At 43.4% G+C, this 14,859-nt stretch overlaps 1 protein-coding gene across 1 annotated transcript in view; it reads left to right on the top strand.

Moving 5' to 3' along the window:
* LOC106937098 (transcription factor COE3-like) overlaps nucleotides 1-14,859 on the top strand; it is a gene marked incomplete at its 3' end in the record, with an annotated part of 89,985 nt that overhangs the window by 14,772 nt on the left and 60,354 nt on the right. Inside the window, exons 2-4 of the mRNA XM_015018443.1 lie at nucleotides 6,677-6,833; nucleotides 8,056-8,119; nucleotides 12,089-12,144. Coding sequence (XP_014873929.1) covers nucleotides 6,677-6,833; nucleotides 8,056-8,119; nucleotides 12,089-12,144 — 277 coding nt within the window. The remainder of the gene's footprint in view (nucleotides 1-6,676; nucleotides 6,834-8,055; nucleotides 8,120-12,088; nucleotides 12,145-14,859) is intronic.

The raw sequence follows: 14,859 nt of genomic DNA, 5'->3' as shown, positions 1-14,859 counted from the left end.
TTTGCCCCCAAAAAAGTCGGTGCCCCCCCCCCACCACCCCATCACACCCGTCGTTTCAACCAGACAGCCATTTGTAATCCATAGGGGGGGCGCAGAAGAAAAAGTTTGGGAACCACTGGTCTAAAGTAATAAAAACTCCACAATTCATGATCTAACAGGAGCTAGAAGTCGACATTCCTGCCAAGGTTTTCAGAGTTTTTATTCCAATCAGGATGCTTCTGTTTCTGGCTTTGAAAGCTGATACACAATAATACATTTAACAACATAATACATTTTAATAATAATCATAATAATACATGTTCTGCTGCAGGTCGTTTGGTTTGTGAGGAGCAGAAAACTGGAAAACTGTTGGTTTGTGCAGTTTGACCTTAGAGAACGAGTCAGCTCTCTGCTGAGGCTCTCGCCTCGTCCTCCTGACAGAAATGGTTTAATCTGCAGAGTCTTTACTGGGATCACTGGTTGCAGGAGATCCTCCAGTTAAACCCGTGTGAAGCGACGGATCTGGCAGGTTTTACCCAGAATCAAGTGAGGACACAAACCAGTGGCTGTGCTGCTCAGTAATTGTTTGCAGAGCGCTCCACATGACTCGTGCTGACCTTTAATTTCAGGCTTTGTGGTGAATCCGTGTGTGTGTGTGTGTGTGTGTGTGTTTGGGGAGTGAGTTACTCTCCGGGCGTGCCTGTGTGAGCTGTGTGCCATCGATACTGTTTTTATTGCACCTTGTGCCAAGTGCTAACAGCCGGTACGAGTGGATGCAGCTGCAATTAGCATAATTGAAATAATAATAATGCTGACGAGCGTTGTGAGTGGAGGCAGAGCGTCGCCGTGACGATGGGCCGTCTGGCCGGCCCGCAGCATCCGGTTTAATTGGGATAATGGCTGCTTTAGTGATGCTGCTGCCAGATTCACTCCATGTTTGTTGATTTGGGGTTTTTTGATCAGGTTTTGGGTCAAAATTTATTTCCAGTAAAAAAAAAATCCAATTTAAAAAGTGCTTCAGATATTTTTCTAAATTAATTACTGAAATTATAATTCCAAGAAATGATTATTTTCTGACTAATTTTTTATGTTCACAGACTAGGTTTGTAATTTTGTAAATAATTTTCTGTACATGGAAGTTTGTTTCATTGAAGATAAACTTCATAAATACTGAAAATAACAAGTGAAATATTGTTTAAACTGTAATATGTTCTGCATTGATGGTTCCATCTTTAAGGAAAATCTAAAACTTCCCTTTTGCTCCCGGCTGAAGAATGTTGCTCTGACTTATTATGGGATGTCTCTGGATGCTGAACCTGGAGGGTTTATGGGTCCGAACAGAAAGAATGAAAACTGTTCATCTGTGGCGGCGCAGTGTATCCCACGTAAGGAGGCGTTGGTCACAGGTTCGAGTCCCGGCATGGTGACCTTTGCCCCCTGACCCATCCCTCTCAAATAGAGGCCGCTTGAGCCCATAAAGCTGCTCAGCCTCAGTGACTCAACTCAATTTGAATCCTTCTGCCACTGAAAGGAGAGAAAAATCATTTATTTATAGTCCAACCTCTTTCCTCTACAAATACTTTATGACAATGTGAAAAAGTTTGTCAGTGTTTTGCAAATTTATTGAAAGTAGAAATCAGATCTGCATAAGTTTTCCGAGTCTCTGCTGAATACTTTGCTGCTCCAGCTTCCAGTCTGACTCCCCTAACGGCCGGTTGGGTCCGTTCTTCTCCAGCTGCTTCGGTTCAGAGACGTCTGTCGGCCATTTTCAGATTTCACCAGACAGTCAATCTTTGTTTCATCAGACCAAAAATATCTGGTTTCTCCTGGTTGCTCAGGGTTTCTGTCAGGAGCCTCTTTGGTCGGGCCGCTGCACCAGGCTGCCGTCTTTCTGTTCTGCTCTAGTTGGAGAAACAGTTTGAAAAGCCCGTCAGTCCAGTGGTACCAGAACTGAAGGTTTGTTCTGGTCAGTTGTATAAGATAGGCTCTTTTGGTTTCCAGTATTGTAGTGGACCCTGTGATGTTGGTGTGTTCGCCTGGGAGATGCATCTTTGTACCTCGATCACGTCGTCATGGTGACGTTTCAACTGGCTTCGACTTCCATGTTCAGCTGCTGCCACAGGTTCTCATTGGAGAAAAAAATAAAATGCATCTGTATAAAATTGCATAAAATACAATTTGGCGCGGTCACATCCAAACAACAGGAAGTGTATCGGTCACGTGGTTTTCCTTAAAACCACAAAGTGATTTGTAAGAACATTAAAATAGAAATAAACACAATTAACAATCATGGAGCAGGTGGTTGAGCTGAAGGCCCAGGTCAATCTCCTGCTTTCTGGAAACACTGGAGTTCGTCTCCCAGTGTTGACCTGTTTGTCTCCCAGTGTTGACCTGTTTGTCTCCCAGTGTTGACCTGTTTGTCTCCCAGTGTTGACCTGTTTGTCTCCCAGTGTTGACCTGTTTGTCTCCCTCACGGTGTTCTGACTATCATTGCTACCTTGTCAGATTTTCCTACTGCAGAACGGATTGATAACTATGTTTGTTTACAAACAAAACTACATCAGGTTGTTAATATTAATATATTGGATTATTTGAGTGAGTGAAGTGGAAACTTAGGAGTTTTGCTTAGCTTAGCACTGGAACAATATATCATTGATGAAACCACAAGAAGATCACTGCCTTCATCTGAACATCTTTCCGTCTAAAATGAAAAGCTATAGATGTATAAAGTAATATTTTTATTAGAATATCCTACCTGTTAAAATGTTTTAAATACAGAGGCGTTTGAAAAAATAAAACAGTATCAGACGGGAAACAGGTTTTTATTGGAATTAAACTAAACACAGAGATCACTGTAACTGTTTTTGCATTAATACGTTGTGTGTCTGTCATCAGCAGCAGCTGCACCGGACAATGAAATGGTGGGATACATTAATATTACACGGTTATTTCAGCTTCAATCCATAGTATTGCTACCAACATCTATTTAGCAAGGTTTAATAATAAGAGTGTAATTAAACTAAAATATTTTAAAGTACATGGACAAAATAGCCACCAAAACAAGATATTTTGTCCTGATTAACAATGACTTGTTTACAGTAGTATTGGGTTTGCAGACGGCAAACTAAAGCCATAAATATATTTACAAACTGCTGTCATGTAAACTAAAAAAATAAATTTAATAAAGCTTACCGTAATCTGTGATGAAATAAAACACATAAAATGAAACTTCCACAGGTAGGATAAGAAATTTGCTGAGTAAGCAGAGTGTGACGTAGCATCGATGGCGTCGCCACCAGGTAGGATAGATTGATGGGCAGCATAGATAAACAGAACACCTGTTGGTGAAGCTCCAGTTACAGTAAGACAAAACCTGGAAGTAAATCCTACATCTCACCTGTAATATCAATAAAAGTTCATCCATGTAAACTAATTCAAATATCCAAAAGAAAGGAACTGGAATAATCTGAAAGAAAAATGATCAAAAGTGGAAATGAGAACCGAATAATCATTATTTTCTGTGATAAGATCAAAATGGTCCCACAGGGGAGAAAACTTCCTCTATTGATTCATCCGGTAGTTAAAAACCAACACAAGGCCAAGAACACAAAGTATCTCCGTCCAACAAAACACTTTCTCCCTCATCCATACAATTTGGCGCGGTCACATCCAAACGACAGGAAGTGTATCGGTCACGTGGTTTTCCTTAAAGTGACACGCGCATCTCGGCGGATGTGCCGAGGTTTCTGTCATCTGGCTCTTCACTAGATTTCTCTCAGGATCAGCAGAGAAAACGCTCATCTGTCAGGGATTCCTGGAAATGCTTAGCAGGAAAATAAAGACGGGCTGCACAGTGGTGCAGTCGGTAGAGCTGCTGCCTCGCAGCCAGAAGGTTCTGGGTTTGATTCCCGGTCCGGGGTCTTTCTGCATGGAGTTTGCATGTTGGGTTCTCTCTGGGTACTCCAGCTCCCTCCCACAGTCCAGAAACATGACTGTCGGGTAAATTGGCCTCTCCAAATTCTCCTTAGGTCCTGTCCAGGTGACCCGTCCAGGTGACCCGTCCAGGAGACCCGGACAGGCCACCTGGATGGGTCACCTGGACAGGTGACGCCGCCTCTCGCCTGGAATGTTAGCTGGAGGCAGCAGCACCTCCCGACCCCACAGGGGACAAGAGTGTTAGGAAATTGATGGATGGAAAATAAAGACATCCGTGGTCTGAGAACGGGTCACAAGTCAGAACCACAATGTGACCTACAGAATGACATGTTTACTCCTAACTGAGCCTGGTTCTGGTTCTGCTGGAGCTTTCTTCGTGTTAAAGAGGGGTTCTTCCTCTCCACTGTCGCCCTCTGCTGGTTTTCTTCAGATCTTAGCTACTGGACCGCTGTACCCTAACCCCTAACCGCTGTATCGGGTCTGACAGGAGCAGGGCTGAGGTTTGGTGCCGGACCGGGTCGGCTTGTTTCCTCTGGTCTCCTTCGGTTCTGGATTGGACCCGGCTGGTGGAGGATCAGAGGAACTGGTCAGGACACGACTTTGTTGTTATTTCTGATCCGTTCTCATGGTTCTGATGATCCTGATTAGAACCGGCTGGTTCTTCTGTAACCTGAACGGGTCGCACAGTGACGACCTTCCTGTCTGAAACTCAGACGGATTATTTAGCTTCACCTGATTAAAACTGCAGCCATGTTGGGACAAGTCCGAGTTTCAGAGCAACATTTGTGTATTGGGCTGATTATAAAAGATAAAAAAGATTAAATTTAGCTCAACGTGTCGGTGATGAAGCTGGAAACAAATCTGCTGTTCTCTGCCTAATAATAAGTTATTATTATTAGTCCCTTCCTAATTATCTGATTATCTGATATAGGTGTTCTCATATATGAACTTATTAATATACTTATTACTTACTAATAATAAGTAATAGGTCTGATCAGATGTGGATGGTTTAATTTCATGATAAATCTTAAAGAAATCAGAAAAATCTGTGATTTATCATCAAAACCTGAACTTTTCTCTCCTCAGCAGAATAATAAACAGGAAATGTTCAGATTTACCTGAGACCTGCTTCAGCATATTTCATAAAAATAACCGTCATGATTAATGATTGCAGCTGAGCCAATTTCCTCTCAGATGTTTAAGGATTTATTGCTCCCATTGTTTCCAGTGTGAAGCTGGAGGAGGCTGCTGGTTGTACTGGCAGACAGGTGTGAAGCTGCTTTTTCACACAGGAACACACTGATTTCATTTGATGTTGGAAGTGTTGAAGTCATGGCCGCCGTCTTTCTGCTGCTGTTATTTTTATCTCGACACTCGGCGGCTCCTATTCCCAGCGAGCCTCCATTAAAACGGCCAAACGCACCTGAGCTGCCGCTCCGCCTGGAGTTCCTCTGCAGCCTCTCCACTCTGCGTCCGGCGGGCCAAACGCTGGGAGTCAGGAGAATTCGCTTTCAACCAACCGGCCTGCAAATGAGGCATTAAGCATCGGTAATGGAGGCTCAGAAAGGTCAGGGCTGTATTAATCTGCCGTCTGGGGAAAACACCCCCGAGCCAGGAAGCAACGGGAGAGCCGGCCGGCAACTTTCCAAAAACAAACCCAGAGCATGAATAAATATTTCTCCGTGATCTGGCGTTTTATTGATCATGAAGTGTTTTAGGAAATGAGATTGATGTGAAAATATTTGGCTGCTGTTTGGAGCGTTTTCCCTGTTGGCTCTGAGTTCCTGCCAGCAAAGGTCAGAGGTCGCCTCCTGCAGGAACATCGACCTGAAGCTCATTTTACACAGGCTTTAAATCATCGCTTAGATGACCTCTGACCCCAGTGATTTTTACATCATTAATAAGAAGAGAAATATTTGCTTAAGGAGTTTAATTTTTATATTTAAATTTTTTCAGATGTTGATTTTTGCATGAGTTGAATTTTTGGAAAATTGATAAATATTCTCTTCCTTAAAACAGGAAATGAGTTCATTGTGTTTCTTCTGTCACTTTTGAACTAAATAATTAACTATCTTCTGTTTTTTGAGCTCAAATTCACCTTTTTCACTGTAAAATCCTCTGTGACTTTAAAACAGCAAGATCTGCTCTGATTGGTCCAAAGTGGGACGTTAGGTCAGCTGCTGTCTGGTCCAGGTGCGTTCAGGAGCGAACAGTCCTTTTATTCTCCATAACCTGATTTTATATCATTTAATTGGGCCAGATACATTTCCAGTAATAATGAACAAAGTTGATCTTTTTGTCCTTAACAGCCTGCCGTAGACGGTGCAGCAGCGTCTCTGTTGGATCTACACTCTTTCAGCTTCTGATTAAATCCTCCTTTATCGCCTATGATTAATGTTTTCTTGTGTTTCTCAGAGTTTTCATGTAGAATCACACATAATTTCACAACAATTAGCCGACTTCATGTAGAGACACGTTTGCTGATGTCAAAGTGAAAATGAGATGAGACTCAGTGTCGTCATAATGAAGATGAGTCCTAATTTTCTCCTGCATGTTCTAGAAAAGACTCAGCGATCCATTCACAGTGTGTCGAAGCAGGACGCATCCAGAACACGCAGGGTGTCGACCCACCAGACGTTCAGATCTGTTGAATTAAACCTGGTTACTGCAGATTTGTCAGACCTGAAGTCAGGATGAAACCAGAAAGCTACAACCTGCAGGTCCGCCATGTTTGATGAGAGCCTGTTGTTGTGTGTTTCAGCGGCGTTGGACTGGCCCGGGCCCACTTTGAGAAGCAGCCTCCATCCAACCTGAGGAAGTCCAACTTCTTCCACTTTGTGCTGGCGCTGTACGACCGGCAGGGCCAGCCGGTGGAGATCGAGCGGACCTCCTACATAGACTTTGTGGAGAAAGACAAGGTAACTTTGGATTCACTGTTTGGACTTCATGCTGCATTTCTGAACATTATCTGGCGACTTCTGCTATGCGAAACTTACTTGAAGACTATTCCTGACCACAGTGTCCCCCATGACCCAGGTTATGATTAACCCGGCTCCAACATGGCTCTGGGGCTCAATATAACCCATAAACGTTCCCTGGATCCCCAGGGTTTGGGGATGAAGGTGAGCTGGTGAGGGCAGTGAGATTGGCTCCAACATTCAGGTTATTTCAGGTCCAGCTCCGTGTTCCTGAACGCAGCAGCCCCACCCAGCAGGATGACGTTACTTGGCTCCTGCTGAAATGTTCTGGAGGGCCCAAAACTTCCAGAACGTCTGACATTCCTGAGCTAGAAAGCCCAGCAGACCTGCAGAGGAGTCTGTGAGGAGCTGTATCAAGACCCATTTAGACAAGGAACAGATCCTAAATTGGATTTTCCTGGCTGATTGGTGCAACCTTCAGTTTTCCTCCCTGTAAAGGAATCCTGACGTTTTCCCATCAGTGTGAACGTTTCTCTGCTGCCTCTCAGTGAAGCCAGAGTCACCCTAACATCCAGGCAGGTTCGAGCTGTTTGTTCTTTGATCTGCCGCCAGCTGGCACCAACTTTGTCCGCCCACTCGCTCACCTCGGCTTTGACCTCTAGTCTCTCGGCCCTATGCACTGGGACTGGGCCAGCGCTCACAGGCACGGTTGGCATCGCACGGCCGAGCGGTGAGGCTCTGACGCGGGAGGAGAGAAATAAAATGGGGAATAAATGTTGGGACGAAGGAGAGCAGAAGGTCAGGAAGGCAGGGAAAGGACAGCAGTATCCAAATATATTCCAACTCTGTGTCAGTGTTGCTTGATCTGATGAACGTGTGCAGGGCCCTCAGTCCAGCTTCGTCCAGGACTGAGGGCCAAAAACTGGTCCAGGCTGCATGAAGGGAGTCCGAACATTGACTCAGTTAATTCATTATTTCAAATTCTCGTCCGATCAGTTTTCTGAAACATAAAGTTTGTCCCATCGCAGTGATTCCTGCAGGCTCCATTACATGAATTTTCCCAAATCTCAGAGAACGGGGTTTCCAGGAGAAATGATTCCTCAGTGTCACACTAATCTGATCAGTAACCCTGACCTTAACCCTTGACCCTGAACCCAGACCCTGATATGGTCCAGACTTGGTGTGAGATGTTTACAGCAGGATTTCTGCTTCTGTGTGGCAGGAATATAACGGAGAAAAGACCAACAACGGGATCCACTATCGCCTCCAGCTGCTCTACAGCAACGGTAAGTCCAGCAGAACCTGCCGAGGCCCAGTTGGAACAGACAGTGGGTTTGATCAGAAGCATTTAGGAGCCACATTATTTCCCAGCACGAGTGAATCGGTCTAATCAAGCTTTGGTTCTGGTTCTTTGGGCCTGCATATTTTACTGAATGTCTCTGTTAAGTCAAGTTTTCATGGATGGTGGTTTTGGTCGGGTTCTGCTGTTTAAGATGACAGTCTGTTTAAACTCACTGTGTGCATGAAGCACTACAGGAATCATTTCCTGGAATAACAGAATGTCAACAAAACTCGTTTAGTTGCACTGAATCGTATCACTTCATTTGACGGGTTGTGCATGAGACTGACATGACACATAAACATGAATAAGTTTTCATTAATATTTATGAATTTTGTCATAAAGTGTCATTCAGTAAATAATGACACTTTTAATGCAAAGTTGACATTATTCAAAATGTCTATGACAACTTGACATTAACCAAGAATCATAATTTGTCATAAATATGTAATAATAGTTTTCAATTGTCAAAACTTAAAATGTTGTTAGTCTTAACTGTGACAGTCATGAGGTTGTTATAATTGTTTGATTAATATTTTCCCTTAAACATTGGACTTGTTACAGGTGTCATTAAGTGTTAATAGAGTGTCAAATGCTTTAATAACACAGTTATTAACACACTGGACTACTTATAACTACCATCATAGCTGTAGAACAAACCCTTTGTACATTGGAATAAAACAAAGATAACTTGTTCTTCAGAGGGTTTAACGTCTGGTCAGTATATTGTTACTCTGAAATGCTGATTGAAAAACTAAAACAGAATTACTTATTCTTTAACTTAAGAAAATAGGTTCTTTCAACAGTAACATTTTTGCTCTGATTGTTTCAGCCATCGTAATAGTCTTCCTCTAACCCTCTGACAACAGGAGATCTTCTCACAGCTGCTGTTACAATTTTTTGAGTCTAATTGACCCATAAAAAGCATCACAATTTTAAAGGCTTGCCTTGCTTTCTTTGGTCCAATACTGATACTAGCACAATATTCACTGCTATTGAATTTTACATCCAACAGTCCACATCCAGTATGTAAGGTGGTTGCTTAAATTCTTTCTATCAGTTTTAGATACTGAAATGTCTCCCCATGAGCAACAGTCATAGACAACATGCAAAATACACACAAAACAATCCAGACTTCTAAAAATCCTATGTAGTTGCATGTTATTCAAGCTGCAGTATAACTTTAATAAAAAATATGTTTTCTCCATATTTGCTAAAGCTGTCATGATGTAGCAGTTTGTTATGAGACAGATAATCTGTGAAAAGATCAATCTCCTCCATCTCCTCCCTGAACTACTGTTAGCTAAAGTAATGCACCGTTCTGACCAAAAACAACCCATGAGAACCAGGAGGAGGGTCTTAGCGCTGTCAATCATCCTCATTCACTCACTGCTAAATGTGCTAATGGTGGAGAAACAACTTATTGTTACAGGAAAAATGTTTATCTGCCGTCATTGGTAGCTATGCTAACCAGACTGAGCATTCACAACAGGCTATGCTAGCTGCAGCATGGCACAGAGCGAGGGGCAGGGAGGATGAGCAACACCTCATGAGATGGTGATTGACAGCACTAAAACTCTCCTGCCTCTGATTGGTCATTTCTAGCACTGGGGGAAAGCAGAGGAAACAGATTTTTCACAGATTACCTCTCATACCGTACTGTCACAACATAATGACAGTTTTAAAAAATATGTTGAAAAAAATATATAAAAGTTGCATAATGCAGCTTTAATTTCACTTAGGAGAGGACGGGTCAGGAGGGACGTGGGTTAGAGCTGCTGCTGACCGATTCATCTGTTAAGTGGTAAAAGGCCCAGGGAATAAGTTAAATAGATGAACATGTTGGTAATTTCTTTCCTTAATTCATTAAATGCTAGTGAAAAGGAGGCAAACAGTAGTCTGTAGCTAAGCTAACTATGCTAAATGGTTGATAATCTCATACAGTCTACTCACCTCTCAGAGAAAAACTGGGTTATAAATTAACACTCGTCTTTCTCTCTCTCCCTCTCTATTTTTTAAAAACCTAACTATCATTTCTCTTAGCAGCATAGTAACAGCCAGTCGTTCTCGTCTTCCACTGTCTGCTGCTGAACAGTCACAGTCAAGGCCAAGCAGGAACGATCCATTTCATGCAGATCCAGGGGGGTTCAGGGCAAATATGGATGTGTGTTTTTGGTCTGGGAGGGGTAACATTACATTTTTACTGCTAAAAACAATTTTAGAAAACACAATATGATTAATTTTGTAATTGACAGGGGCCCAATTTTTAAAAATTTCCATGAAAAAGAAAGTTATTTTGTGGAGGGCCCCGGTTGGTCAGGGGCCCTTAGAATCCTCCAAACGTTTCCCCCCTGTGCGGTGCCCCTGCTGACAGGACAACCCCCTCTTCTCGGCGCTCCGACTGTAACGTCTGCCTTGACCACAGGAGGTTCAATGCATCAGATGTATTTTTAAGGATTTTTGGCTTTAATGGTCTTTATCTGACAGGAAGATGGTTGAACTGTGGCAAAAGTCAACAGGCCAGGACTCGAACCCATGATGGCAGAGTCGAGGACTGGGGCCTCCAAGTGGGGGTCACACTCTGACCCTGTCAGTCCTGGTGTCTTCCACCTTCCCCCTGGATGTTGTCCACCCACTTTAGTCCCTGGACCAGTTTGAACCCATCTAGAACCAGAACCAGGCTTTGTTGTGAGGTCAAAGGTCTTCCATGATGTGAAACGTTTGAAGACTTTTCTCAGAGCTGGTGAAGAGAAAGGAAACCAGGAAAGTTCTGATGAGTTGGTTCTGATCCAGTCACCATCATATCATCAGAGCAGTTTGAGGGATGCTGGCGGTTCCTCTGTGGACCGGCAGTTGGTTCTCCTGGTTTCTGTCTGACGTCAGGCCGGCAGCTGAAAGAACCTCAGGCAGGTTTTTATCTTTGGTTTCTGCTGAACAAACTGAACCACAATAAGCCCAAATTCAGCCTTTTTGAGCAGCTGAGATTTGCAGCATGGATTGATGAAGTCCAGTTAATGATCGCCGTTTTCCCAGGTGAGGCAGTGCGACTCACATGATTTAAGATGTGTATTAAAGGTCACCTCAGCTGAGCAGTTTAAAGTCTGGAAAAAGTTTCTCATTATCAGAGCTGCAGACATCTGGAATGTGTGACGGAGCAGACTGGTCCGTCCATCGCGTGGTCCGGGGATCCTGGCTGATTGGAAACACTCGGCTCGGCCCGCGCCGGCCAGGTCCAGACCCCCGCAGAAGACCCGCATAAAGTGGGACATAAAGGAGCGTTTTGCTCCTCGGGCCAATAAATCCCCGTAATACGCAGTGGCGGATTAGCATGGTACGGAGGTAATTGACCTCATCTGCAACCGGGACGGATAGACGCCATTTAGGCTGCAGAGCGAGGAGTGAATCATGTCAATTAGAAAGCAGAGAAGAAGAAACGGCCCAAACTACGAGGAGGCGCAAACCCATTTCTTCCAGTACAATTAGAGGCGCCGCACCGCTAACAGGTGTTCCCGGCAATTTTCCTCCTCCGCCCCATGTCGCGTTGGTGTCACATTTACGCCCCGATGCATCGCTAATAAAACACAAGCAGTCCTGATTGATATTTAATATGTCTGAGAGCGAGGACTCCTCGATCTGGTGGAGGCAGCGGGGGGCAGATGGGGGGGGGGGGGGCGGCCGCCTATAAATAATGATAAACCGCTGCAGCATCGCTAATGCTGCGGGGGCAGGGAGGGTAACACAGCAGCAACTGGCAGATTGTTGCAGCGTTTCGATACAAAATGTTATTAGGACTCAGTTTGTTGCAGGACATCTGGACACATGTGTTCATGTATTCATGTGTTCATGTATTGATGCTGTGTCAGCTCCCAGAACGTTTGGTTTCATTTTTCTCTATTTTTGCTTTTTGGGTTTTCAGGAATCCGAACCGAACAGGATCTTTACGTCCGGCTCATCGACTCTATGACCAAACAGGTGAGACGGCCGGCTAACACACCCGGCTAACACACCCGGCTAACACACCTGGCTAACACACCCGGCTAACAAACCCGGCTAACACACCTGGCTAACACCCCTTAGCTATTATGACTGGAGCACCAACCAGTGCTCCAGTCACTATTATGCTCTTTTATCTATGAAGCAAACGATAAACTCATCAAACTTCAGGATGAGTTTGATGTTGGTTTTTGACTAAATTACGTTTATCGTTTGCTTCAGGATGTTTTTCTGGTTCAGCTGCTGAAATGTTTTATTCTGAGACTCACCTGGCAGCTTTTACCACATTCTCACCTGAACTCACTGCATCTGCAGAGAATCAATTCTCATCTCAATCAGTTGTAGCAGAACCGACTGGTTTAACTTTAACCTCCATCCAACTGTAATTTTAACTGGGTCGTATTTTTATGTCTNTTAAACTAAAAACATCTAAATACCTAGTCTTATTTGGATGAGGATATTTTTACTCAGGTTTTGGTTCGTGTCACATCTGCAGGATTCAGAATGATCCCGTGTCTTCATCCTCCTCTTCCTCTTTAGTTCCTCTTGCTCCGGCTTGCAGCTCTGATGCGTTTTCCTTTCCAGTTGGTGTAACTTGGTCCTGCAGGTTTTCCCATTTTTCCAGTTTTCACTCAGAACCCCTTGTGGAATTTCAACCTGTGAACGACTTTTCCTCTTCCTCCTCCTCCTCGTCTTCACTGCCAGCAGAAAATGTTTCCAGTCAGTCCGACCTCCCAGCCTCCATCAGCTGCTCTTCCTTCGTTTTTATGCTTCAGCAACTTTATTGTCGGCTCAGTTACCCTCAAACCAAACTCTACATAAATGTTTCCAAACAAGCTTTAGTGATTATCGTCACAATCCGTCTGGACAAAATCCAGAAAAACAAACGTTATTGAGGTTTTCCTGAACTGAGTCTGTGACGTTTCATGTGTCCATCTGCTGCTCCAGTCAGGATTCAGCCTCTCCTCAGAGCCACACATTTCAAATGAATCCAAGGCTTCATGTCTTGATATGTGGACTATCTTCCTGACACAGAATGTGTTTCACGGAGAGCGCAGCCTGAACGCCTCATGAGCTGCTGCTTTCCACCATTTTCATTCAGCTAAAGTCAAATCTCAATCGGAGTAAAAAGCCTTTGATAAGAATGTGACTGAAGCTGTTTGATCGCCTGAATCTGTCAGGATCTTTGGTGGTTTGACGCATCATGACAGATTTGTGAAAATGAAACTGTGACGATCTGTTTTTATGTATTTATTTATTTTTTTTCTGTGTCCTGTCCTCCCTGTTGGTTGATCCCACCTGTGTCCTTTGTCTCTTGTCGGGTCCTCGTCTAATGTCAGTTGTTGTCGTCTCACGTCTCGCCTCTCCAGTAGAACTGCTAAGTCCTGGTTAGCGTTAGCTCTCGTTTTTCAGTCCTCTGTGCATCAGTAGCTACCGGTAATTAGCTGTGTGCTAATCTCTGTGCAGTGCCGCCTGTGTTGGACTGTTTGAGCTTTCATCATTAAATTCATCATTTCTTCTACAACCTGGGTTCCTGCGTTCATCCTCACCACCTCTCATTCTCCAAATCATGACAGAAATGATAACATTTTTGCAACTTTTGTTTTAAATAAAAGAAATTAGTACAAATAAATTTATTACAAAATAAAAGAAACAGACATTACAAGTGTCACGTTTCCATATTAGAACTAAGTGCTTTTAGTAGTAATATCGACTATTTATAGTAATATTTATAGTAATATTTATATTAATATTGCCTCCAAACTTAGCAGATGGAAAATATTGTATTGAAACATAAAGTCTGACTTCAACAGGAACTGGTTCTGAAGCGTTCATGGTTTTTATTAGTCCTGGTTCTTCATTTGGTCAAGAATCTAAACTTTGGTAGAAAATAATATTTCTGTCATGATTTGCAGTTTCAGAGGTTTGGACCCAAAAGCAGAGAGATAGAGGCAGTTTGATGATTTAATGAAGATCGCCAAAGAGTACAAAAGTCCAGGCAGCACAGGTGAGCACTGAAGCTAGAAACTCAAACACTGGTAGCACTGGAAAACTACAAGGGTCCGACACAGGTGAGTATGAATACAAGCAATAATCAATGGAATGAGACAAACTGGGATCAATGAAGGGCAAGACATGCAGACCCAGGGACTAAAATAACCAAAAACACACAGAAATCCACATCCTGAAAAAAAATTATAAAAAGTAACTGAGTAAAAGTAATTAGGTACGAAGGAAGGGACTGAATTTCTAGTTTTAAACTCACGATTTTTCTATTCAGGCCCAACAGAACCAAAGAGCCTTAGTCCCATTGGCCGGCGCCACTTCAAGTCAGCTGTTGATTGGCTGATTGGCCGTGGGGGCGGGAACCAACACACACACCAACAAAACCAACACACACACACCAACAAAACCAACACACACCAACAAAACCAACACACACCAACAAAACCAACACACACACACCAACAAAACCAACACACACACTCCAACAAAACCAACACACACCCCAACAAAACCAACACACCCCAACAAAACCAACACACACCAACAAAACCAACACACACACCAACAAAACCAACACACACCAACAAAACCAACACACACACACCAACAAAACCAACACACACCAACAAAACCAACACACACCAACAAAACCAACACACACACACAGCAACAAAACCAACACACACC

This window comes from Poecilia latipinna, unplaced genomic scaffold (genome assembly GCF_001443285.1).
Source record: "Poecilia latipinna isolate Pla-1442-1.1 unplaced genomic scaffold, P_latipinna-1.0 Scaffold2273, whole genome shotgun sequence".
NCBI classification, from domain to species: Eukaryota; Metazoa; Chordata; class Actinopteri; order Cyprinodontiformes; family Poeciliidae; genus Poecilia; species Poecilia latipinna.
This window is presented reverse-complemented; position numbering and strand designations above follow the sequence as displayed.